General features: G+C 38.0%; 1 protein-coding gene across 4 annotated transcripts in view; it reads right to left on the bottom strand.

Annotated features, from left to right (window-relative positions):
• The window catches only part of npas3 (neuronal PAS domain protein 3), a 295,848-nt gene that overhangs the window by 59,204 nt on the left and 209,324 nt on the right, over positions 1–27,320 (bottom strand). For all 4 annotated transcript variants that reach the window (XM_079634098.1, XM_079634099.1, XM_079634100.1 and 1 more), the window contains one exon: positions 3,359–3,536. In XM_079634098.1, coding sequence (XP_079490224.1) covers positions 3,359–3,536 — 178 coding nt within the window. The remainder of the gene's footprint in view (positions 1–3,358; positions 3,537–27,320) is intronic.

Here is a 27,320-nt window from a genome sequence, read left to right as displayed (position 1 = left end):
TGACGTAAAAAAAGTTGCCCTAATTAAAAAAATAAAAACTTAACCAAAATCTTTGTGGAAAAAAAGAGGAGACAAAATATCACATAGGCTACTGCTATACAGGCATCTATGAGCGTTCATGCTTGCGGTTGCCAAATGTCAAGAGTTTAAATCCCCATGCAATCAGAGGTTTTCTGTTAATTTTGTACCCGGTGTTTTACTTAATCTTAGCAATCTGGCAACCATGCGCCCGCGCTCTCTCTACACTGCACAGAAGCAGCGCGGATGATCTGAAAACACAGATAACATGACAAACAAGTAAGCTGGAGTTTAACTATCTCCATTTAGATATTCTGCTTAAATGAAAATGTCATTTAGTCAATCTGTGTTCTATCTCGAGCCGCTTGTGTCGACTAAATCTGTGACCAAAGCTTCTCACTGTTGAAATGTAATAAATCCAAACATGGATCTCGCATATGTTGTTTGCGATTGTGGTTGCTGAATTTGCTGTTGTTTTAATAGAAAAAAAAAAAAAAGTAATTTGGAATTACTGGAATTAATCACTATTTATTTTTAATTTTTGAGAGAAGTTTCTTGTTTTACCAGTTTTCATAATGAAAAGAGTGTTAATTTGTATTATAAACAGCCTATAATAAATCAGGAAACTAAGTGAGGTAAAATAAACCATGACATTCTCTTGATTTGTGCTTATGCGAAAGTGTATGTAAATGTAAAAATCAATTTAGCAAATGACAACAATCGTTGCGATTATAATCGTGAGCAAACTAATTGTTATTATCAGTTGAACCATTGTGCAGCATGACAAAGTTTTCATTGACTAAAACTTTACTAAACAAAAACAGGACAAGGTTGACTAATTATGACAAAAGCTGAAAAGTACATTTTACACAGGACTAAGACAATAGCTGACAAAATGAACACTTCTTACAAAACACAGGCGCTCTCTCTCAAAACTACACTGTAAAAAATGTTTTGGTTTAACTTAAAAAAAGCAAGTTACCTTAAAATTGCCTTAAAATTTTTAGTTCGTTGTAATACATTTTTTTAGTTAATACAATGAAGAAGAATGGTTTAATAAACAGAAACTCAAAATAGTATGTTATCTTCACACATTAGTTATCGAAGTTGATTTGACAAAATATAAAAAGTTGTAATAACAAATATTTTTTTACAGTGTATTGAGTTACCCGAAAAATGCGAATACACTGAAATATAGGCTGCGTCCAAAAACGGACAAATGCTGCCTTCGGAGGACGAGGTCCAAGGTCGGAAGGTATCCTTCGCAGACTTTGATATCCCACAATCCTGTGCTTTCCGTTCTGTGACAGTTGAGCTAGAAAAATAAAGATGGCGTCTGAAAGTTGCGGCTGGTGGTCAGTTTGTGTGTAACTGTACATTTTTGCAAAACATTTTACACTTATGATGTAATTTCTAGCGAGAAATTACTATTGTAGTCAATAAATATTCACATATTCTCCTCGCCGAAGCTCGCTCTATTTTGATGTTGATCATTAAAACTCAGAAGTCTGTCTGAAATCAGTTTCGTGAGAAACCTCAGTTTTGCGAACGGATGCAAACGTTTTCGGGGGAATGCAAAAGCAGTGAAATTCCTCTCGTCTCCTTTAAAAAAAAAAAAAACATCACCATGTCCTTTTAGGGTACAATGCAACAAAATAAAAGCAAATGAAAGCGGTCTACACTAACAAGCTTACAATTTAGACAACGTCATTGATTGAATGACTTTAATCCATGCTGCCCGTCTGGGTGTAAAACGCACTTTTTGTCCTTAAAAATAAGCTCCACAAACTTGTTGCACAGAATGTGTCTCCGGTCCTCATCATTTATAAATGAAGCTCTGGTGTTTGAAGACAGACCGCGGTGCCCTTTATCTGATTGTAAAGCACATCTTTAATGATTCTGTGTACACAAAAAATAAATCTCAGCGTCAGACCAACCGCCTAACCATTAAAGACCCTTTCGCTCACTCCCGCCAAGAAATTAACACTCAAATACACACACACTTTGAGTCTGCCAGTGTGAAATTTCAGCCTGGCTAGAAAAAAAAGAAAAAGAAAACGCCACGAAAAGGACAAAACCACAAATGTGGAACTTCAATTAATTTAAAGCTCCAATCAGCAAAGAATAAATCCTTGGCAGATCTAATTACTGAAGCTCTCGGAAGACCCGGGCCGACCAGCCAATCTCCCTCATGTTTGAACAGCTTGATGAACTCGGGGACTGATGGATATCAAGTCATTTTGTTTAATTTATAAATGGATTTTCCCCTAATACTTAAATTATCATCAGTACAACACAATGAAAATGGGAACATTTGGAAGGCAAAGTCTATAAGAGGCCTGAAAGGAATTCCAATGAGGAATGTCACCTCTTTTTATCCCTGCCATACAATTCGTCTAATTAAATTCGGGAGCAGGGTAAGCCTGTGTTACAGTGCTGCCGTCACACGGGCCGCCCCTGGAGAGTCCGGGCCGAGCGGAAGACACTCATCAGGCATATCATGTCACACATGCCATTAACACACACTTTTGGCATCCTAAGGTCCACTCACAGAAGAAACAGCAAGAAACCTTTCTACACATATTGTTATGGCTTTGACTGTGATAATTATGTATGAAACAATGTGCGATGCATTGTCCCCTGACAAATAAACAAATATTTAAAAAAATATATATACAGCTGAAAATATGACTCTCTAATGGTAATCCCTCTGATTTACACAATGCAGAAAAAACTGAAAAAATAACCTGAATCACAGAATCCAGATATTAAAACGGAAGTCTTAAATCATTTTGGAACCAATCAGAGTCAAGTATTCAATAACCCAGTATTCCAGAGATCCATGTATTAATAAAATAAAATAAAATCTGAGGGTCCGTTTACACGTCATCGCTTTCAACTAAAAACTAGTTATGCGTTTTGGCCGTTCATTTACACAACGACAGCGTTTTGGGGGCCTGAAAACGCAAACCTTTGAAAATGGGTCCCATAGTGCACATTTTTGAAAATGATACCACTATCGTCTCTGTATAAACTCCAAAAACGTGGATTTGTGGAAACAGTGACGGATCCGTGTGAACGGGGATGATTTTGACAACGTTGTCGTCTACGCGAAAGACGCTAATGAAAAACTTTTCCGTACACTGTTGTCGTGTAAACGTACCCTCAAAGTGCAACAACAGAAATGTATTAATAATCTATGTATTCATAATATATGTGTTAATAAAATGAAACAAAATAATAAAATTCAATAAGTAAAATAAAATAGCAAAAACAAACTAGGGAGATTACTACATCGAACACAAGTCTATGATGTGTTTAACCTTTAACGTGACCTTACCTGGCTCAGGTGTCTCCGAGTGAGAGGAAGAGGAGGCAGAGCTGGCCCCGTCCTCGGCCCCGCCGCCCTGAGACAGGAGCCCTCTCCCCGGAGGAAGCTTCATCCCCAACTGCTCCGCCATCTCCACGTGATCGCCCGGGTGAACGTAGTCAAACACGCTGCTGCCCGTCAGTTCCACCTGCAACCACACACACACCAGCTGTGTCAGATATCTGGTTAAAACCAACATCGAACTAACTAAAACTAAAAACTGTTCATCGTTTTCATTAACTGAAAAAAAGCATTAAATATAAATATTAGATGAAAAACTTAAACTTAAAATAAGTTACAGTTCAAATAAAAAATAAAACATAACAGCACAAAGTAAACTTCCAAAACTGAAACTACAATTAAAAAATTAAGTAAAAATATTAAAAATAAAAGGAAAAACAATAATAAAACAATATATATTTTTAATTGATATTACATGTATTTTTATCACTTTTATCAAATGTGCTCATGTACACATATTAGTATGTGTGTTCCCTTGGCTTCAAACCCATGACACTGGTGTTGCTAGCGCAATATTCTTCCAGTTGAGCTGCAACTACCACATTGCTCAACAGATTATTATTTTATATACCCTCACATAGGTAAAATGTCATGAAACTTAGATTCATATACGATCTGTTTCTCATTATATAAAGTCTTTTATGTCTTATTCATGAAGGTTCGTATGAAGTATTCCCCAGTTATCTTTTATAGTGAGCTTAATGTGCTTTTCTGTAACTGTAGTGCAGCTAAAAGCACTCGTGCTCTTTAAAAATTTGACTTCATTCCTCCCTGGAGAGGTTTCCTTCTGCCCGAGACACAACTTAATGCTCTTTAGATAGAGCTCGTCCAAATAATCAAATAATTAGCGTGTGCTTGTCTAACCTTTAAACACGCTAATTTACTAAGCAGGGGGGAAACGGATTTACTGTTGCTAACTGGGGATGACAAGAAAAAAAACAACAGGCAGTTAAAGTATCTGTGTGTGCTTCTTAAATATGCAGTTGTTGTGTTTCAGTAACACTGGTGCTGTTCTGTGATCAGGTCCACGTCTACAGGGACCTGCGGATTACATGAGAATAATCCCTTTAATGTCCTATCCCTCAAAGCAATTTAGTGCTTCACAAATTATTATTCCAAACTGAAACAATGAAAAAGAGGCAGACCGTTGACACAGACATGGGCTTGTGTTACTTTGGGACAATGCTGGAACTGTAAAGCAGAATACTGCTGTGTATTAATTGTTTAAGTAAGATTTCGGATATTCCTGCTAGATGTCTCTGACTTCAGCCCATGCAGCTTTCTGTTGTCCGATGGTCAGAAGGTGATGCACAAAGAAAAACATGGCTATGCCAGAACAGGTTTGCAGGTGTACCTGTTTATCAACAGGCAAGAACATGTACTGCGATTTCTTTTTCTGGAAACATGTATAAAAGTAAATCGAATGCTAAGTATAAAAAAAAAATATAATAATAATAATAAATAAATTAAAAAAATTATCGAAAAATTGGAAATGCTGCCTTGGCGACTAACTTAAATACTACAATTTCAAAAAAAAAAAAAAAAAAAAAATTCAAAATAATAAAAATTACAAAATTACTAAAACTTTTACTAAAATTATAATATTAATAAATACTATAATTGTATAAAAATAATACTTAAAAAAAATAAAAAGGAAAGCCCATGAAAACAGAAACCAAAACAACTGTGAACAGGACCACCAACTGCTCTCTTTATCGCTTTCTTATCTCTTTCTTTTTGGAAATAGGCTCATTTTCCAACTCCCTTAGAGTTAAACAGTTGAGTTTTACCGTTTTCGAATCCATTCAGCCGAACTCCAGGTCTGGCGGTAGCACTTTTAGCATAGCTTAGCATAGATCATTGAATCTGATTAGACCGTTAGCATCTCTCTCAAAAAAATGACCAAAGAGTTTATAGAGTAATAATCAAGTAACTGTGCTGCCGTACCAGCAGGCGCAATGATATTCCGCAGCGCCTGAAAATAGTCCCCAGCTCGGTAACTTCCAACGTGACCGGCACTAAGTTTGTAATATCATTGCGCCAGCTGGTACGGCAGCACAGATCCTTGATTATTACGCAGGAATGAGAGTATAGTTCCTAGTCATATTGGCCTAGAAAATCGCAACTTTTCATTTTCTGTCGGTCTTAGTACACGATGTAACTACAGAAGAGTCAAGTTTTAAAGGGGGGGTAAAATACTTAGTTTCAGTCAATCTCATATTAATCTTGAGTACCTATAGAGTAATAGTGCGTCCTTCATATCTCCAAAAAGTCTTTAGTTTCATCATATTTATAAAATAAAAATACAGCTTTCCGATTCTAACCGGAAAAAGCCGAGGTCCTTGATTCTGGGCGTGGGCGGAGCTATAGAGTCAAGCGGGAGCGCCCGGGAAGGTTTGCTTATTATCGATCGTGGTGCGGTAGGTCATATTACTATATATATATATAGTATTTGGTTTGCAAATCCAGCGACTACCTCGGCCTTGTTAATAAAACATTCGTCACTGAAATGACCAGAACACAAAACCGCACTTGCCACACTCCTTTGCTGTCCCGGAAATACAAACTGCATCCACTGTTCCAGTAACACTGGGTTCTTTGGGAAGCTGAACAAGGTAAACTTTCCCTCACATCCCAAAACACACTTTTTTGGAGACATTCTTGACATCAACCATTCCTATTTAGCGCTGATGATGATGATTTCCGGTAGTAGCGCGTCGATGCATAGATATTATATAGAGATATATGATGTCTATGCGCCGATGAGCGCGGTCTTTCTCTCCTCTGGTCGACGTGTGCGTGAACGCGCTTTTCCGAGAGCAATGCTCATATAAGGAGTTCCACTCTGGTCTACGTCATTAGATCTACGATAGAAAAAAACCAGCCGAAACGTGTTGCAATCCGGAAGTATGATTTTCAGCACAGAAATTCTCTGTTATTCGTTCAAAATAACTTTTCAAACTTTGGCCATTATTAGCATGAGAATCCATCTCTTTAACACTGTAAACAACTCTGAATACATGAAACACCATTGTACCCCCCCTTTAAATAGGAAAAATATCTAAAGTCTTTGTTCAATTTTTTTTGAGAGAGATGCTAACGGTCTAATCAGATTCTATGATCTATGCTAAGCTATGCTAAAAGTGCTACCGCCAGACCTGGAGTTCGGCTGAATGGATTCGAAAACGGTAAAACTCAACTGTTTAACTCTAGGGGAGTTGGAAAATGAGCCTATTTCCAAAAAAAGTGGAGTGTTCCTTTAATGTTTGGTCTCTCAAACACTAGAAACCAAACAGCACATATGATTTCTTCTTCTTCCTCTTCTTCATTTTTTGTCTCTGGGCATCAAAAAGCTGCAGGCACAATCCAAGTAAGACTTTCTGGATCTTTCTCTGGAAGACTAACATTCCACCCATATCCAGTAGACCAAAGAATTGAGGATTCTTTTTGAAGAACTAAAGAGAAGGGGTTGAGGTTTTCAACCGGCTTACAGACAACTGAAGTCCAATTCCAACAAAAAGAAGAAACAAGCCATTCACTTGAGGGAGAGAAATCACATCTGTTTAACCTTGAGAGTCCAGCAGCTCTACATATGAGCTTTTCAATAAGGTTTCATTTGTTAATATTAGTTTACTACATTAGTTAACATGAACTAAGAATGACCAATACTTCTACAGCATTTATTAATCTTAATGTTAATATCAACATTTACAACTACATTTCCAAAATTAAAAGTTGTATCTGCTAACATTAGTTAATGCACTGTGAACAAACTGACATCAACAAAAGTTAATAAATGCTATAAAACATGACTCATTGTTCGTTTATGATAGTTAATGCATTAAATAATGAGACCTTATTATAAACAGTTAATTTGATACAGTATTTATTAAAATTCATTAAAAATATAAAACAAAAACCTGCACTAAGCACTGCTGCTATACCAATAATCACAAAATGGTCAAATATCAACAAATAAATAATTTTCAATAGGATTACAAATGTATATTAAAGGTAGGGTAGTCAATTGCGGAGCGGCTAGAAATAGCAAGTTAGCGTTGAAAGCATGAGATCCCACTCTCCCTTCAGAGCGTCTCCAAAGCCACGTCTCCTTCAAAACACATGAACGCTCACAGAAGCGTCTGCAAAGCGTGACGAGAGTTAAATTACCTAATGTCTCAAAGCAAATAACATAATAATAATGAATGTGAACATCTAAAAGATCTCTGACTCAGCATAGAAACATTACGGGTTGCCATCTTGTAATTACGGTTAGGACATGGAGCGAGCGCAGCATAAGCTCATTGTTTTGGTTCAGGAGGAACTGTAAAAGGGGGCTGCTGTTTGTTTGTGGCGCTCAGAGACTGTCTGTCTACAAATCTGCATAGCATGAAAGGCGCTGATGACGTTTGATGTCTGCGCGGAGGTTTGAAAATACATATGTTTAGAGGCAGGTAGGACATCCTATCATTGCATTCGGACCTAATGCAATGATTGGACGAATATTATTTGTTCCTGAGATTCCAACAGACGATATAATGTACATGTTTTACCTTTAGACCACTTATATTATTGATTGCTATTAGGATTTAAAGAGAGTTTCAACCAGTATAACAAAAAAGTGTTTATAAACAAATTGCCTACCCTACCTTTAAAAAGTAATAGTGTCCATTTTGATTTTAATGTTGATTTTAAAGTAAAAAAATGTATGACAACTTGTCAAGTGACTATAGTAAAAATACATAGCAATAAGTGCTTCAAAAAATCAATTTCCATACAAAGATGAAATGTAAAGCTATCTCTCTTTCACATGCCAGAGCAGGCAAACCTTTTGTGTCCATTATAATTCATGAACATGGCCCTGCCGACTATTTTAACAGTATTAGAATGAGCCCACTTTTCAGCACAAGTGGCTGCACAAAGCACTCGTCTTGCCTTAATCTCTGTGATGCGAAGATGGGCGAACAATGCGCAGAGAAAATAATATCGGCTCTAATACTCATCGTGTGGCGGCCGGAGCGGTAAAGTGTTGTCTGTAACAAGAGACGAGCAGATTATGCTCTGTGATTGCAGAAAGGACACTTGGATTACAGAAGGAGGTTTTGCATTGTAAATGAGGCCCGGCTCGTTGGAGTGGGGCCACGGACGGAGCCCACCAGCAACATGCTTATTTTGTAGAAGGTCACTCAATAAGAGTCCCCAACACCCCACCTCCCCTCCTGGCTTATTAAGACTGACTGGCATGCATTAATGAAATCACCTGATTTTACAAACATGAAGAGAGAGAGGAAATAGAGAAGAAAGGAAAAAAAAAAAGATGTTATGCTTGATTTTAAAGAAGGAAGCCTTTAATTAGAAAGGTTTCAGAAATGTCAGCTATCGCCTATTAACTGTTCTGCTCTATTAAAGCTATAATACCCAGCTGTCAAATTTCATCACATGATGGGCGGTTTCATTCTGTTTCTAGTGATTAATTTTCTCTTTCCTGTGGGCGGAGCTAGAGGCGGGGTCAAAGCTCCACTGACCCCCAGCTAAAATGTTTTGTTGTGGTGTCGCAGATGTCACGCCCACGGACCGTTGTCTGAACGTCTGATGCATATGGCACACAACATTGGAAACACTTCAGGAGTTTCGAAGCTGTCATCTGATTGGTTGAATTCTACAGGATCTCAGGGAGACATGCATGTCGCTTTCTTTAACGGTCCTTTGGAAACAAAGCTGTCGTGAAGCCAAACCCCCTCATGGAAGTAGAACGGCGTCGTATGTGAAGTACGTAAAGTTCATGGTATAGACTATTTAAAATACGTCCAAGAGTTTAACACACCTGTCTGTTATTGTAGGGACATCGACTTTACATTTCAACTGCCCTAAACATGATGCAGAACAAAACTAATTGTGATTGGTTGCTTTACATGTCAGTCAGACGGTCTCTGGGCGGTCCTTGCCCAATGAAAGTCTGAAGGACTGGCTACGTGAAGATAAGAAATGGTGTAAAAAGCCCAATAAACAGTTTTAAACTGGTTTATAAGTTACCATAAATATGAACAACTATATTTTTCTTTATTTTTGAGATACTAAATCTAACATATTATTGTATACAATATTTCAAAATTCTAAATAAATATAAATAACTATATTTCTTTAATTTTATAAAATATATTAAGCATGTTAAACACTAAAACACTAAACTAAACAAAGCTAAAGTTTGTGACGCTTTAAATAATAAGGTCTTGATTTTCCAATGACAGATTAATACTGGTACATGAGTTTCATCTGGCTCACTTCTGGACATTTCCCCCCCTTTTTAAACAATTCAGTCCTTCTCCATTTAATGATTGAGTTGCTCTAGAAGCACTGACTCCTCCCCCTTCACCCCGCCCTCTTCTGCCCTAAGCCCCGCCCTCTCTCATTCCTGTGTCTCTGCATAAAAGGAAGCATTGCCTCCCTGTTTTTGCTCCAGCGGTCTCTCTTGCCCTTCTCTGTGAAGCTGAAGAGGCATGTCAAGTGTCACTGAACCCCTCCAAACGGCAACAGGAAGCTGCCAGCTCTCGTCTCTCACATTATGACACAATTACTCGCTGGCATCAAACACGCGCCGCCACAGCTCTCACCTCACGCTCCCTGCCAGTTAACCTGTTTGGAGTCCAGGAACATTTTGGCCCCGTCCATGCATGCAAATCCACAATCATGACTCACTCCTCAGATAAAAGGACTGTTGCAAGCGCTGATGTGAGATAGCAAAGATCTGATGGTTGAAACGACCGCTAGCTTTCCAGCTTTGGCCCTTAAGTTGCTTGTAAATTGCTTCTGATTTTTAAAACATTTGTGTGCGCACGCTACCATAGATTTAAATTCAATTTTAAGTTCAACTTACCGAAAATAATCATTTATGGGAAAAGAGTTTGTCTAAAATGTTCTAAACAGAAATGTGTTCAATCATAATTTTTCTGTGTAATACAAGCAACACTATTAAAAACCTAAACATGGGAAAGACATAAACAGAAAATTCCCCTGGGATGGAAAAACACATTAAACACATTTGAGGGGTGAGAGTAATTCCTTTCAGTTCCTTAAAATGTCAGTGACTTTAAAAAAAGTATTAATCAAATAAATTGATGTTGGCTGGAGGGTTCAGAATTAATTAAGGCATTTAACGCAAATGTGCTAAATGGAACATTATACATTTCATAGCATGTAATTACTCTTTTAATAAATGATTCATGTTATATTGCCATCAATTGATAACGCTTGTGAATCATAAAGCAATTCAGCGAGAGCTTGTCTGGACCCCAAGATAGAGCTTGTGGGGTTCAAATCATTGGTCCTTCTGTTTTTGTTCCAGCTGGGAACTAACAGTGCCGATTAAATTATGCAAACCCCGCCGCACGGATAGCCAAGAGCTAAAACCAACAAAAAAAATACAAAATCTGATGAGTTGTATAACAGAGCTGAATAAGAGAAGCACTGAACTATATGAAAACTTTTGTTATAAATATTACCAGTCTTTTAGGTGAGAAACTTTTTTCTTACAACTTTTTACAACAAAAGAAAAAATGTAAAAAATATAAAACATATAATATAATATTTAAATATTTAATATATATGCATGTTTTTAATATATAATTGTATACGTATGCATGTATATATATATATATATATATATATATATATATATATATATATATATAGGTGTCACAATATTGTGAATCAATCAATATATTTATGTATAAAATAAAAATATGTGATAAATCATGTAAAGCTACAATTAAAAAATATATTGTAAAACATTGCGTCGTAGAGGTGGAGATCGTGTTACAGTCGCAAATTTAAGGACGTGTGACTTGACTAAATGAAAATTTTAATATCTCATTCCTTTTTTCATACTACTCATTACATCGACCACAGGCCACCCTGCTTTCTAAATATCAGCATCAGCCATGAAAAAGCCATATCGCTGGACCACTAGCACAGACTTGACTATAAATGATGATTGACACGACTACAATTAACCTCTGCTTTTCACGCGGTCTCATCCATTAGGGTTCCCGGTAAATCATCTGATTACTGAGCCTATAAAACAATAATAGGGCTCCATGAAAGCGCCACCATTGTTGTAGTGGACACGAGAGAGGAGAGATATCCCTGGAAAAACAAAAGCCGGCAGTGGCTTAAAGGAAGGACATAATTAAGGGCCAATCGGAGCTGTCTTGTGTGAGCAGAGACCCAGGGGAGCACCTCTCTACCTGTCTGACCTTGGAAAATGGGAGTCCTTGGCTGAGCCGGTGACCCTCTGATCTCCACTCACATCCAATCTCCCTCACCGGCACGAGAGACGCGACCTGCCTCATGCAAATCCCTTCTCCCTCGCGAGCCGCGAATAAACTACAGCCTAATTAAATATTTTTTAACGATGTGAGTAATTTTTGCCAAGGGGTGGATTCAGGGCTAAAATTTAATATGAGATCACAAAAGATGTTCCCAGCGTTGATTCTGTAAATTAATGACTATCTGCCTTATAATAAAAGCATACTGCCAAGAATGGGAATGAAGACGGCTCACTTCATCCGTCTGATAAGCCAACGAGCGCTTTTGGGAAAAGGCTTCTGGAAAGTTTCCACTTCTGCTAGAGCTCAAGGCGGCCGAGTAATATTTGTCAGCCAAACAACGAGGTCTTCTAATTTCGCAAGTCAAACAGACACACTGTATCTGTTTGTGCGACGGCTCGGGTTCTCACTTTCCCCTCAGCGTTCCTCTGGTCTAGGGTTAAGCCATAGTCTCGGCCGCGGCTGTGCTATTAACTGCGGGAGCTTTCTCGGGTCCACTCGAGTGTTACGCGGCGCAGATTACAGTAACCTTTAACTGCTGGCTGACAGACAGATGGAGGAGGAGTATAGTCCATCTCTCGCCTTCTCTTTCTATCCCTCTCCGCCTTTAATGCCACTTCCACGCGAAACCCTAATCTTCTTTCCCCCCCCCCGACAAAAACCTGACACTTCAGGAAAAATGGAGGGCATCAGTAGCCGTGGGCCGTGTGTATTCTCTGCGCTGATACATGGCACTTTACCTCGGGCTATGCATATGAGCCGTTACAGGCTTGCTCTCAGCGGGCCGTCCGTCAATATTCCAATCAGTCATTGGATCAGTACCAATTAATACCGGCCGCATCAAACCGACGCGCTCTTTCCATCAAAACAAGCACACATGAAACGGTAATATGGATCCAATTGATAAAGAGGATGGTGTTTGATTAATGTCCATATTCCTCGGATGGATACAGATGAAAGCTAATGCACACAAAAAAGGAAAACTGAAAAGTTTATGCAGAGTAAAACATTTTCACATATGCACCGTTTATAAATGCACATTTAATGCATATATTTACAAACACTAAAATATTAATAATACATACAGTAACAGTAGGCCCTATTTTGTAAAATTTCTATACTATTATTACAATAATTATATATATATATATATATATATTAGGGCTGCATAACGATTAATCGCAACTAATCGTTTGCAGAATAAAAGTTTTTGTTTACATCATATGTGTGTGTACTGTGTAAAATAATTATGTATATATAAATACACAAACATGCATGTATAATTTTAAGAAGAAAATCTATTTATATATCAAGTATTTATAATTATATATAATATAAATTGTATTTAAATATAAAAATGTATATAAACATGTAAATATTTTTTAATTATATACATGCATGTGTGTGTATTTATAAATACATAATTATTTTACACAGTACACACACATATATGATGTAAACAAAAACTTTTATTCTGCAAACGATTAGTTGAACTTGCGATTAATCGTTCTGCAGCCCTAATATATATATATAGGGTATATATATATAGATACATATTATAATAACTATACAATGATTGTTCATAGTTGAACAATGTGTTATAAAACAATAAACAAACATTTTATGCATCTGTTCTGTGTTAAAATGCATTATACTTATGCACTAGCCAGTATCGCAGCATAACGGTGGTCACAATTATTTATGAAAATATTTAATGGATCACAAGGTATTTCATTTAGTATACGTGGTTCTATGAATATGAAAATTATCCCCGCCTCCACTCACTCACCAGCTCAGAGATCCACTCGTTGACGATCACACGTTGACCTGATTGGTTACAAGATAGTGTGTGACGTCAGAAACACCAGCGATTTCAAACTGCGTTTTTGAGACTGTCTTTAGTTCACTGCAGTTTTAAAGAGAAAATACTCAGCAATGGTGTTGACTTATGAATTTGCACATGGTTTGTCTTAAAGCATATTAAAAGCACCATATAAACAACATGAAAAGCTTGATTTTCACCACAGGGGGACTTTAAATAAAACAAAACGCATAACGTTTGTGTGAGGGTTTGGTTTAGAGGGTTAGCTCAGTGTAAAAACAACTGAAGTCAATGGGAAGACCCATAATGACAGAACAAACAATGTGCATGTGTGTGTTTGTGTTTACCAGAGAGTTTCAGAGCAGAGATATGAAATTCACAGGCAACATGTCTCTCATTCCAGGCAGCGCAGAACATCGCTGCAGAGAGACAATAACTTTAACAATTAACTTGGAAGGACAAAAAGGGTAAAAATCTCCCTGCGCTCTTTTCTCTGGCATTCCTGATTTTTATCGAGCTCACAAAGCTCCCTTAGATCATCTTAATCCACTGTGGCAAAGTAGCTGAATATGAGATTCAGATTGTCTTAGAAATTCTGTGCAACCAATCAGCTTCCTGACATTGCTTTTCCCTTCAACCTTCAGAACTTGTGACAGCAAAGACCAAAAGCCAAATCACAAAGGAGTGCAAAATCGGCAAACCCAGCGAGCCGGCCGCTAAAGCCCGTGAACAAAGATCGCGTTTGACACTTCAGAGCAACTTCACATCCAAATATTATATCAATCACAAAATTATATATGGATTAAGATATATATGTATATATACATATATGTATATATAATTCCTGAATTTAATATATAATATAATATATACCCTAGTATATAAATATAATACATCAATGCAGACAGACAGATAGACAATGAAGTAAGATCAATTTTACACATGAAAAATATTACATTTTCTATCAGATCTGACTCTTATAATGACTTTGACTGGTGTAACATAAGCCAGGTTAATTCAAGTTAAATAATACTGTCTGCCAGATCAAACTATTTAAATCATGTTATAGCAATTTTTTGCTGGATATTCAATGGAAAAAAATGGCTTATATATTAAATAAGAATGTGGTCATGCCTATTTTGGGAAATTAGGTAGATAAAACGCTTACTTAATGCAATTTGGTTATCTTTTCATTTCAAATCAGCTGATTCATCTTAAAGTCATCTTGGGACAAACTGCAGACAATCAAAAACATAAAACACAGTACAAGGGACTATGATTGTGGTCAAGTATTTGCTGACGAGAGGGAAAGAAAGAGAGAAAGATGGAACAATGACTCCCGTTCGGGTCTCCGGCTAACCTCTGTCCGTTTCGCCGTGCGCCCCCCTCCCTCGGCCCGCCGTGGAGGCCTGTTACAGATCACTGGCCACTTTGAAAATCACGAAAATGAAAATCAACTCGGGGGAGAAATCTGCAGAGGCAATAACCCCTCCGTCCCCCTCAGTCACATCCCAGCGCCTCTCCATAAAGGGGAAGTGTCATAGCTGTATCTGGCAATCCAAGACCTTAGCCCCTTTTCCCTCTGTCCTCAAGACGGGCATTACCATTGCGATTGTCCGTACTGCCGCCCAATCCAAATGAAATCACCCGCTAAATAAAACACAGAAATCGCCCCTATTAGTCTCCCCAGTAAGACAGATTAAACATGGCCGTGTCAATGCTGTCGTCTCCCCTATTCTCCAACTTTCCCTGGTTCTCTGGTTTTCGTGCTTTTATCGGAATCACTTATCAGTCAGCGCTCGGTGCATCTGAATAGAGCTCGAAACATTGGTGCAAATCAATAAACTCTCATTTTCTTGTAACAGTTTCATATTAATTGGGAGCAGGGCGGGGGTCCGGCGGGCCGGGCGGCTCTGGATCAAGTCAGATGAAGATGGGAAACACCAGGGGGCTGCCGTGATCCCTTAATGAAAACCTCCCAACAAACCCCCTTTTCCCTCCATCCGCCCTGTTCTGATGAGTTTTCATGCTGATCAAATACAAGCAGAAATGGCCTTTTGTAGCTCTGGTCAATTTTCCCTCCATGGTCCTGATAAATCCAGACATTGCACAATCACAAGCCATAAATCTGTGTCTGTTCCCCACTGTGCAGAATGGATGAATTATTGAACAGGAGCTGGTGAGAAAGACATACGTATTCACACAAACACGTTCGCAGGTACATTCGCGCATACGCGCCCGCAATCCAGCCGCGCGGGTCTGATCACCTGATGAGCTTGGGGGTGATGTTCGGTTTTGATGTGGACAAGTGAAACTGTTTCATGCCTGCTGCTGTATATCAGGGGGTGGATGATGATGTTTGACTTCCCGAAGAGCGTAAACAATGTTTGAGGGGTCAAGCTTAACATGGGAAAGTTAGCCAGTTTCGTTGGTTTTTCTTTTTTTGAATTACGATTTAATTACTAAATTTGAATTGCAAACACAATACAGAAATGCAATTTGAATTTAAAGAAGAAGCTACAATATAACAATAAAAAGTCATTATTTAAGTAATTATATAACTAATTTGTATTTAATTGACATATATTCATTTAATATACATTATATATATATATATATATATATATATATATATATATATATATATATATATATATATATATAATGAATAAATTATCTTTCATTAGATCAAAGGGGAGTAAAACTTAATTCTGTTAAATTTATTTTAACTGCATTTCAGAAAATTCCACTTTCTTTAACTTCAATTCAATTTAAAAATTCAATTCAAATTACTAAGCATCAATTCAAGTACCAACTCATGAAATGAAACCAAATCATAAAATCTGCCCTGCACCTAACCGTGACCAAATTTGATATATTTAAATATATACATCATTATTTTTTCACTTCCACTTGATGTTAATGCTGAAAACACACACTGCACATACGACAACCGACTGTCCGTTTCTGTTACAGACGACAGTCCAAAACCCAGCCAATCAGGTGCAGTGTTTGGCAAAAGTCTATTTGATCCTTGTTAGCAGGTAATGAAGTCTAATTAGCTAAGGCAACAATGAGCTCTCAACATCTATTTGGTTAAAGAGTGTGAATCTACAGTGAAATTTCCTGCTGCTCGGACAACAGTCATTAGCAAAGGCTGCATGCCGCCACACATTTATAATCTGTCTGTCCCATGCAAACACACAGCTCGTACCTCCAGAGAATGAGCCGTACTGCAAAACCAACCTTTCCTCATTATCTCGTTTGGTTTGCCCACGGGCCGCCCATGGACTTCATGATGGCTGACTGATTGCCCAACATTTTAACCAGATTTAACCCCATTGTTTGTGGGGTTCATGGATCCCTTTCAATGCATAAGTGTAAATTTGAAGTCTGTCTGCTGTCCATCCATCCATCCATTCATCCATCCGTCCATCCATCCGTCCATCCATCCATCCGTCCATCCGTCCATCCATCCATCCATCCATCCATCCATCCATCCATCCATCCATCCATCCATCCATCCATCCATCCATCCATCCATCCATCCATCCATCCATCCATCCATCCATCCATCCAACCAACCAACCAACCAACCAACCAACCATTCCAACCATCCATCCATCCATCCATCCATCCATCCATCCATCCATCCATCCATCCATCCATCCATCCAACATCCATCCATCCGTCCGTCCGTCCGTCCATCCATCCATCCAACATCCATCCATCCATCCGTCCGTCCGTCCGTCCATCCATCCATCCATTCATCTAACATCCATCCAACCATCCGTCCATCCATCCATCCATCCGTCCGTCCATCCATCCATCCATCCATCACCGTAAACTTTTTTCATAACTTTCCAACAAACCTTTGTCAAACCAAAGTGAAAGTTGAAAGTTAACTAACTTTGTAAAATTAAGTAAAAATTCCTTTGAATTTAAAATAATTCATACCGCGTGTCCTTAAATTGCAATTCTGCATCCTCTCTGCTACATCAATTAGAATTCAGGAACTGAATCTGAATATAAAAGGCATTCTCCATTCATCTGACGGCACGTGACATTGCTGTTTAAGTGGGCAGCTCATGGCCAGAGTAAGAGCTGATTCTCTGTTCTCAGTTTGCTGTGCTGCAGACGCCGGCTGTATTCTGATTTATGCTCCGTCTCTCTCTCTACAGGCAACAGGACACCTTGAGGGGAAATACAAACATCTGACTTACAAGGGCCACCGTACAGCAGACGACACAGTGACTGAACTTCCCAGCACACATTCAGGTCCCTGTGATCATGGTTCAAAAGCTCACCGCGGCATAAAGGTTAACATTTGCGTTTGCTTTCTGAAACATGTCAGGACATCTACACATATCTCTAGTCAACTCAAAAGTGGCTCTTTCCAAACAGGACACTATTCAGCAGTGGCTGGGTATCTGCACACAGCAGATTTCACATTTAATTCAATGTGTTTGCCAATTATTTAGGAATCCTGAAAAAAAGCATCATGGTATCCTCACAAATATGCAGCACAACTGTTTCCAACATTGATAATAATAAGATTTTTTCTTCAATCAGCATATTAGAACAATTTCTGAAGGATCATGTGACATTGAAGACTGGAGTAATGATGCTGAAAATTCAGCTTTGCATCACAGAATTAAATTACATTTGGAAAAAAAATATTCAAATAGAATTTTAATTGAAATAATCTTTAACAATATTACTATATTGCAAAGACTTCTTTCAAAAACATAAAAAATCTTACATTGTACCAACCCCAAACTAGTTATATATGATGTCTTAAAGGTACAGTAATAAAAACTGGCAGTTTAATTCTGGTTGTGAAACCCTGACTAACATTATAAGCAGCCTCTGAAGGGAAATCGGCAACAAAAGTGAAGAATATGCCCAATTTAAAGGTAAAATGCAGTGGTAGTTGAAGAAAAGCATCACTGGAAGTAAGAGATCTTCTCTTGTTTTGCAGTGTTTCCCCATCTCAGGATGTCAGACAACTCCATCCCTGAGTTGAGAAGACCAGAGCAGAAATGCACACAAACACAGTTGGCTGATGAGTGGGCTGTAGGCTAACCATCTCTCTCTCGTCTCTCAAGCACACTGGTTCTCCTGAGATCGCATCGATCCGTCTGTTCATCCACCCATACGCTTTCCTCTGCTCTGCACTCATCTGGGAGAGAGTGATCGCTGATCTCCATACTGTTTATTAAGCTCCTCTCTCTCAGATGGGAGAAAGGCTTGTTAACTCTTTCTCATGACTTTAAATAGCTCGGACACAAGGGTGTTTGGGGGAGACGGGACCGCGCACACACACACACACACACACACACACACACACACACACACACACACACACACACACACACACACACACACACACACACACACACACACACACACACACACACACACACACACACACACACACACACACACACACACACACACACACACACACACACACACACACACACACACACACACACACACACACACACACACACACACACACACACACACACACACACACACACACACACACACACACACACACACACACACACACACACACACACACACACACACGGCTGTCAATAGTTGTGACAGTGGGATGGGTGAATGCCTGTGGGAGTTCACCTTAGGGCTGGACGATATATTGAATATTCAGAATTGTAATGACTTGCAAATGACATGCAAAATTAAGCATCATCACAAATTATTACAATGATTTTAATGGATTTATATGGTCATTACGTTTCTTAAAGGCCATGTCAGTAGAATATGTCTTGATCCCGATATTGTAACATGCGAGTGTGAGTGTGTGTATATACAGTATTGGTACACATAAATTAAAATGATTATGATTAATTGAAAAACATTGTTAGAACCATTATACTGAGATTACCAAATAGCTGAAAAACTTCAAGATATAACTGCTTTATCTATGTTAACCAGCCCTGGTGTGCGTGTGTGTGTGTGTGTGTGTGTGTGTGTGTGTGCAGGAGCAGGAGGCTAGACCAGGTTTAAACAAGACTGCACACTACTCCTGAACAGTTGATAAGGGCCTCTGGGTGTTGGATTGAGCTCGGCCCCTGGACGCCGCTTCACCGCGCTGTATTCTAATGCTCTATCTTTGTTCTGTCTCTTTGTTTCAGTTTGCCATTTCTGAAGGGGAAAACGGTCACAGACACACACACACACACAATGCACAATACACTCTGTGAACGGCTTTGTTTAAAAGAAATGATCACTGGCTGTATCTTCAGGAAAAATCATACACAAAATATCTGGGAATAATTCTGGGACCAATAACCTTGACAACTGACATTGCTGTGAAGGTTTTAGGTGCAAAATAAAATAGCAATTAACAGCAATATGATAAATGTCACCCATGTTCAAGAAATAATGACATATTTTAATAATAATGATGTTAATAAATAATTATTCCGCCAGGTGATATAGTTAATGAGCAGATATAAACGGTGACTATAGACGATACGACTTCATAATGATCAGTCTGACTGCTGATATTACTCAGCCAAATTGTTATATTTAATGTAATATTACAGCAAAATGTATATATTATCCATTTAAATATTGCATTTAAATCATCAAGTTTGAATGACTTTAAAATGTATCAAATATCAGTTTAATAAGTAAAACATAACGTACAGTCAACAGGTTATGGCAAATAATAATCAATATTGTCTGGTTTATTTTTCAACAATGATCATTTGATTACACTAATAATACATGTACAATATGCTATATATTTTAATTCTTATTATATAAGCTGAAATTATTGTATTACGGGAGAAGAAAGTGACCGCAAAATAATGCGTAAAATAGGCCGATTATTATTATTATTGTTCCTTTTTTATTGTCTAACAGATTTCATAATAAATAGGCCATGTCCACAATACAATACTAAAATATATTTTTTTTTTGGCCACTTCTATGCAGCATAATCAAAAATGTACAGCAACTCAGCTCTGATAATAACTGACAAAATCCAGAGGCACCTTTTCCTGAAGAGCCGTGTTTGATGAGTAAGGCAGAGCACTGGAACACACGGCATACGTGATAAATCAAACGGGCCGCGCTAGAGAAGGAGAGCAGTGGATTTCTGTCAGGAAGAGAGATCATTCCTTTTCTACTTGAGAAAAGCACAATCAATCCATTATGAGCGCGCGCTCTCTTGTAAATCTGGGATTTATGCTAGCGCGTCTCGACTCGACTGCGCTCCAAAGTAGAGTCTGATTTACTGAGTCGCAGCATCAAAATAAAGGGCGTAATCACTGCGGGAGAGAGAGAGAGACTGCGGAAGGGCGATTGAGACCGCTAATAGATATGTTTTGTAATAGACACTTGGCATAAATCAGCTCTAACAGACGCTGTTTTGTCAGGCTCGGCGTAGGCAGATTCAGTTAGCGTTAGTGAGGCTGGAGACCTGGCGGATGCCCAACAACTCATTACACAGGTCGAGGAAGAGGACGTTGAGCTCTTCCTCGTCGCTCATCTCACGGCTTATGACGGATCCTTCCTCTGACCAATTAATACAAAGCACTTATTCATCATATGGGACTCTACGGGAAGCCGTCTGGAAGGGCGCGATTTCCGCGGCGCTGAATCCTGTGCATTAAGGTGAGCCTATGGGATTGGCAGACCTTTCCGAAGCCATCATAAATCAGGCTGGAAAACAAGTGTAGCGGCGAGCGATAAGCTCTGTGCAGACAGATTTACCGCACACGAGAAATGGATGAGACGTACACCTGGATCAATGTCCGGTTTGAGGGGGAAAAGTCCAAGTTTCTAGATGTCCATTGGTTAAGATTCACCAGTGGCAAAATCCCCTGCACCAGATGTCCAATTGGTATTCTTCGAGTAACTCCGGGTTACAGTGTTTGGCTTTGGTGCTTTAGGAAGGAAGAAAGTCAAAGTAAGACCAAAGTAACCCTCTTTCCACAGCTTTCCTTATGGGAGAGGCTGCGTATATCTCGGCGAGCGAGGCTTGTTGAAATGTACAAACGCTTTAAAAATAAACTGTAGTACATCGATATTTTTTTTCTTGTGACGGGAATGTATGGACGGTATCTTCTTGGAACAGCCATTCAATAAAATTACATGCCAAATGTATCAGATTACTATGATAGAATCTGCAAATGTAATGAATAGAAGAGGTAGATCAGATACAAAGGCAACACGCTCCCCAAATTTATTACAGAAGTGTCTCTCTGATATATAGACTCCCTCTAAAAGTGCTTCGGCTCATGTTTCCTGCTTCCTCTTTAAACAGGAAATGAACACCGGTTAGTGGTAAGCACCTCTCAACAGATACCAGTCAACACTTACACACAAAAACACACACAGTAATAACCTGACAATTAGAATCAATCCACAGCCTATTTTACAGGGTCCATATTCTATTATATCATTTTTTTCATGTTAGTCAAGTTTTTTGGCACCAAATATCCGCACTTTAGTTTCTCTTGACATTTATTGACAGATATTGGCATCCTCTCTTGAGTTGGTACTTATTTTAAATAAGTACTTACTTTGCACCCATTAAACAAGTTAATTTTATAAAGTATTAATGTATGAATGTAATCTTAACGTAGGGCTGTACACAATTAATCGTGATTAATCAAATCCAAAATAAAAGTTTGTGTTCACATAATATATGTGTGTGTATTGTGTATAATTATTTTGTATATATAAATACACACACATGCATGTATATATTTAAAAAAAAATTATTTATATATAAAATAGTTCTATTTATATATAATATAAATCATATAAAAATATATATGCAGTATATAAATGCAAATATTTCTCAAATATATACATGCATGTGTGTGTATTTATATATACAAAATAATTATACACAATACACACACATATATTATGCAAACACAAACTTTTATTTTGGATTCGATTAATCGCGATTAATCGTTTACAGCCCTATCTTAACGTACTACATTCGCAATGTTGTCATTTAGTAAATTATACGTTTCAATAATATATGGTATGAGTGAACAGGGGAGCAACTTATGTAGTAATTCAAACTTATTTTGAAAAAAAATCCTGTTTTCCATGATATTCCTCACTTCAAGCAGAACGGCATAAATCCCATTTTAGAATGGAGCCGAGAGAGGCATTTTGCAAACACACATACACACTGTTGATCAGACTGAGGTCCAGCACATTTCATTCCTGTTCTGTAAGCATAATTTACAGCTCTCCTGCAAACAGGGCTTATGGGCCATACACCGAGGGGCTCAAAGCATGTAAGACCTGCGGCCCTGCAAAAACCCGGCCCAACCTTGGAGCAAAGCTCAGGCCAAGACTTTGCACCTTGTGTCAGGCTGCTTCATTTTTAATGTCTAGTGAGAAACTGTAGGAGGAGGATACGTTCAAAACAGAACTATGCTGCTGCAATTGTGCTACTGAATAAAATGTAGAACCACTGAGCTAATATACAGCATGCTTTCAATGCCAGGACACAGTCAGCGGTCAATAAAAAATTTAAGTTTTAAGTTTGAAAATCTCACATTGGAGGAGAGTAGAACTGGCAGAACTACTTAAGGAATATGAACACCGATCTTCTGTACTGACACATGGCTGAATGAAACCTGATTGCATCGCTGACTGGACTCTGTATTCTATTGGGCATTTTACACACATACAGTATGTGGATGTAGAACTTACTCTACTTGCACTACATTAGTTTGGGGATGGTAAGACTTTTTAAATGTTTCTGAAAGAAGTCTCTTATGTTCCCCAAGGCTGCATTTAGTTGATTAAAAAAACAATAAATTTACAATACATTTATTTAACAATAAATTAAAATATATATATATATATATACAATTTTAAATAACTTGTATTTTAATTTAATTTAAAAAATAATGTATTCCTGTGATGCAAAGCTGTATTTTCAGCATCATTACTCCAGTCAGTGTCACATGATCTTTCATAAATCATTCAAATATGCTGATTTACTGCTCAAGAAAAATGTATTGTTTTTATCAATGCTGCTTAATATTTTTGTGGAAACTGATTTTTTTTCAGGATTCCTTGTTGAACAAAAAAGTTAAACTGAACAGCATTAATTTGAAATAGAAATATTTTGTAACATTGTAAATTACTTTGTCTTTTTAAACAATTTAATTTATATTTGCTGAGTAAATGCATTACTTAGTTTAAAAAACAAATCTTGCTGACCCAAAACTTTTGAACAGGAGTGTGTATGTGTGTGCATATACTGTATATAAGTGTAGTTAAGTCGATTAATCATAATTAATTGCATCTAGCATTAAAGTTTTAGTTTATATGTATGTGTGTGTATATATATATATATATATATATATATATATATATATATATATATATATATATATATATATATATATATATATATATATACAGTGGCGGACTGGGACAATAATTCAGGCCGGGAATTTGACTCCACTGCCAGGCTACCTCTGCTGCTGCAGTCACCACCACCCTATTCATGTAATCTACTGGACTGATAAACTTGTAGGCTAACCCTATTAATGTAACAGGTAGACTACCAGATGCAATATAAATGAATAAAAAAATAACCCTTAAAAACTCACTGTCCACCACCTCTAGCTCAACAGCAGGAGCATTTGCAGCTCTAGTGCTACTGTTGCTTCCTTCGTCACCTTTTCAAAATAAATAAATAAACAAACAAACATTGTAGGCTACATATTGTAGACTAGAAATGAAAAATCTAAATAACTAACACTGTATTATTTTCCATACCATCTACTTGATTTATTTATTATTTAAACAATTTGACCCACTAACACTATTCTGTCTACTTTTTATACATTTTTATTTATTATATAAAAAATATGCTACATGTAGACGAAACGAGACTTGACACAGCACCACTTACATATTGTTGCTCGTTTGTTGGTTTAATTTTATCTATTGTGATTATCTAAGTGATTTGTATGTAGTGTTAATTTTGTCACCTATTTTTAATTTAGTCTTAGTCTTGTGCCAAATGTCTTAGTTAGTCTTAGTTTTAGTCAACTAAAAGTCTCGTCATTTTAGCTTAGTTTTAGTCAAAAGAAACTCAAGGTATCTTAGTCAAGTTTTAGTCGACTAAAAGTCTCGTTATTTTAGTCAAATTTTAATTAGTCGTCTAATTTTAGTCAAAAGAAACTCAATATTTCTAAGTTTTAGTTAAAACATTTTAGTCTTTTTTAAAATAAATTATTTCTGAGATTATTTCTGATAACCATTTCAGTCAAATAGTGTTTCACACATCTCAAATATTGGTTAAGTGTCATAATTACCTGAAAAAAAATGTAATAGATTTTTTTAATGCAACTAGTTTTTAACATTAATCTGTTCATAACAGATTAATATTCTATCTCCTGATGATGGCAAGTAGAGACGATTGGAGACGAAAATGAAGAGAGATTTTATCTTAGTTTTTATTTTATGCAAAACATTCTCGTCTTTTTTCGTCAACAATAATGCATGTTAATTTAGTCTTGGTCAGCGTTTTTGGACATTGGTGCAGTCTCGTCATAGTCTCGTCTTAGTCATGGAAAAAAAGGTCGTTGACGAACATTTTTAGTCTCGTCTCGTCTGACGAAATTAACACTATTTGGATGAAAGCGTTCGTCTGCCAAATTATTACAAATATAATGTAAATGTAATCTTGACCGACCTGTTCCCTTACTGGCGAACATGGCTGAGATTTTGCAGCAGCTTGCTGCGTCTGTGGCCAGGGCTTTTTTCCTTTTTAAACGCTCCCTCTCTGCTCCTCCTTTGCGTTTACGCTCCATTTTTTGAACTATTTAGTCAGATATTAGGCAGTGCTTCGTGACGTTGGGTGGGATTGTCATTTTTCACTCCGCCATTATGATTCGTCTATTGAGAGATCCGTCAATTAATTCGTAGTTGCACACCAGCCTATCACATGCCAGGCTGATCGTCTGCACCTTTTTTTTTTTTTTTTTTTTTTGGGCAGCCGGCAGGCCAGAACGACCGTCAGGCCACCGGGAAATGTCCCGGTGCTCCCGGTGGCCAGTCCGCCCCTGTATATATATATATGAATGTTTCATGTTTCTACATACAGAACTTACAAATTGTTTTTCTTATGAAATCTCTAACATTTTATAAGAATATAACATCTACATACACAATGTTTCTATACACATTCCTATAGAACGCTATAATGATTTCCCATACAGATTTTTTTTATGCAGCCTACTACATATATTCTACATATAGTACTTTTATAAACACAATGTTTCTACACTATATTCTACACATAGAACTCATTACAGCATGTCGGGTTGTTTCTACACACTTTCTAAATGACTTGTTCTTTTGCGCCCCTGAAAACTCCTGGAAAGGTGTCAGCCTCTCGGGTGCAGTGTGCCAGAAGTCTTCCGAGTATCTTACACTCCACAAAGTGACGCGCTTGCCTCTGGGCCTGTGCTTCCCCAGAAGCCTAAATGTGTTTCAGAAGCCCAACGGTCTTTCATGTCTAATACAATGATATTACCCTCAAAGGAAAGCTAAACTTTCCCAGCACAGTGTCTAATCCAGCTTTCATTGGGGAGGAGCGGGGCCTTTGACAAGTGTCTTTCTACACGCTTGTACGGAGTTAACTTTTCTGACAGAAATTTACCGTTCTAGTTAAAACCACAGTTAAGGGGTGTAGTAAAGTTGTGGACAGTCCACAATAAAACTCAAAAAAGCTGAGAAACAACCTCGACAGCGTGATAAAGCTCATGGAGCATTCAGCTCTAACACATCTGCAACATCAAGGACAACAGGCCAACTCATTTTACTGCATGTAAAGGCCAATAAAAGGCCTCTAATTCAACAGTCGCTGATTTAATTTGATGCGCTTCCTAGCGGCGGAGCGCCGATACCTCCAGGTATGGTCCCAAAGTCTCATCTATCATTTCCAGCTCGCTCAACAACACCCGTTCGCAACGAGGGTCCCGACGGCGTACTGAGGGAGGCCCGCGTTTGAGGAGGTGCTAGATTGATAAAAAGCCTCCCGAAGATAATATCATCGGCACAGCTGGCTAAATCTGACAAGAAATACCTCACCCGCCCCTGCCAAGACCGCGCTATTCCCTTCCCTGGATTTTTTTTGGGAAGCAGGTGACAGAAGATTTGCACAGGACAAACTAGCTTGTCACCAAAGGACAAGCCAGCCAGCTGTTAAGGTGTTGGGAACATGACATATCACTATGTTTTACCTCAGATTAATTCACTTATTAGAGCCAGACCCAAATCACCTGTCACTGTCAAATCACATGTCACGGCGTGGAAAATGTGTCAGGTACGTCCGTGTTTCACACACATACACACACCTTCCCTATTACCTCTCAGAACTGCTGTCAATACAATAAATGTAAATCTCCCCGACAGACGCAGAGGGCTGCCGCAGTCAAGCTAACAGGAACCTCTCGCACGAGAAGGAGAGGGAGAGAGAGAGAGAGAGAGAGAGAGAGAGAGAGAGAGAGAGAGAGAGAGAGAGAGAGAGAGAGAGAGAGAGAGAGAGAGAGAGAGAGAGAGAGAGAGAGAGAGAGAGAGAGAGAGAGAGAGAGAGAGAGAGAGAGAGAGCCTCGGGCACACACACCGCACCTGTTCATTGACACTTTACACTGTGATTGCTTGTGTATGCGATGTGAAAAAAATGACTTGGAAATAAAAGCTGTTTATTTGTACCGTACATGTCAGAATA

This window comes from Phoxinus phoxinus, assembly GCF_949152265.1.
Source record: "Phoxinus phoxinus genome assembly, chromosome: 13".
NCBI lineage: Eukaryota > Metazoa > Chordata > Actinopteri > Cypriniformes > Leuciscidae > Phoxinus > Phoxinus phoxinus.
The sequence above is the reverse complement of the archived record's forward strand: the minus strand, read 5'-3'. Positions and strand labels throughout refer to the sequence as shown.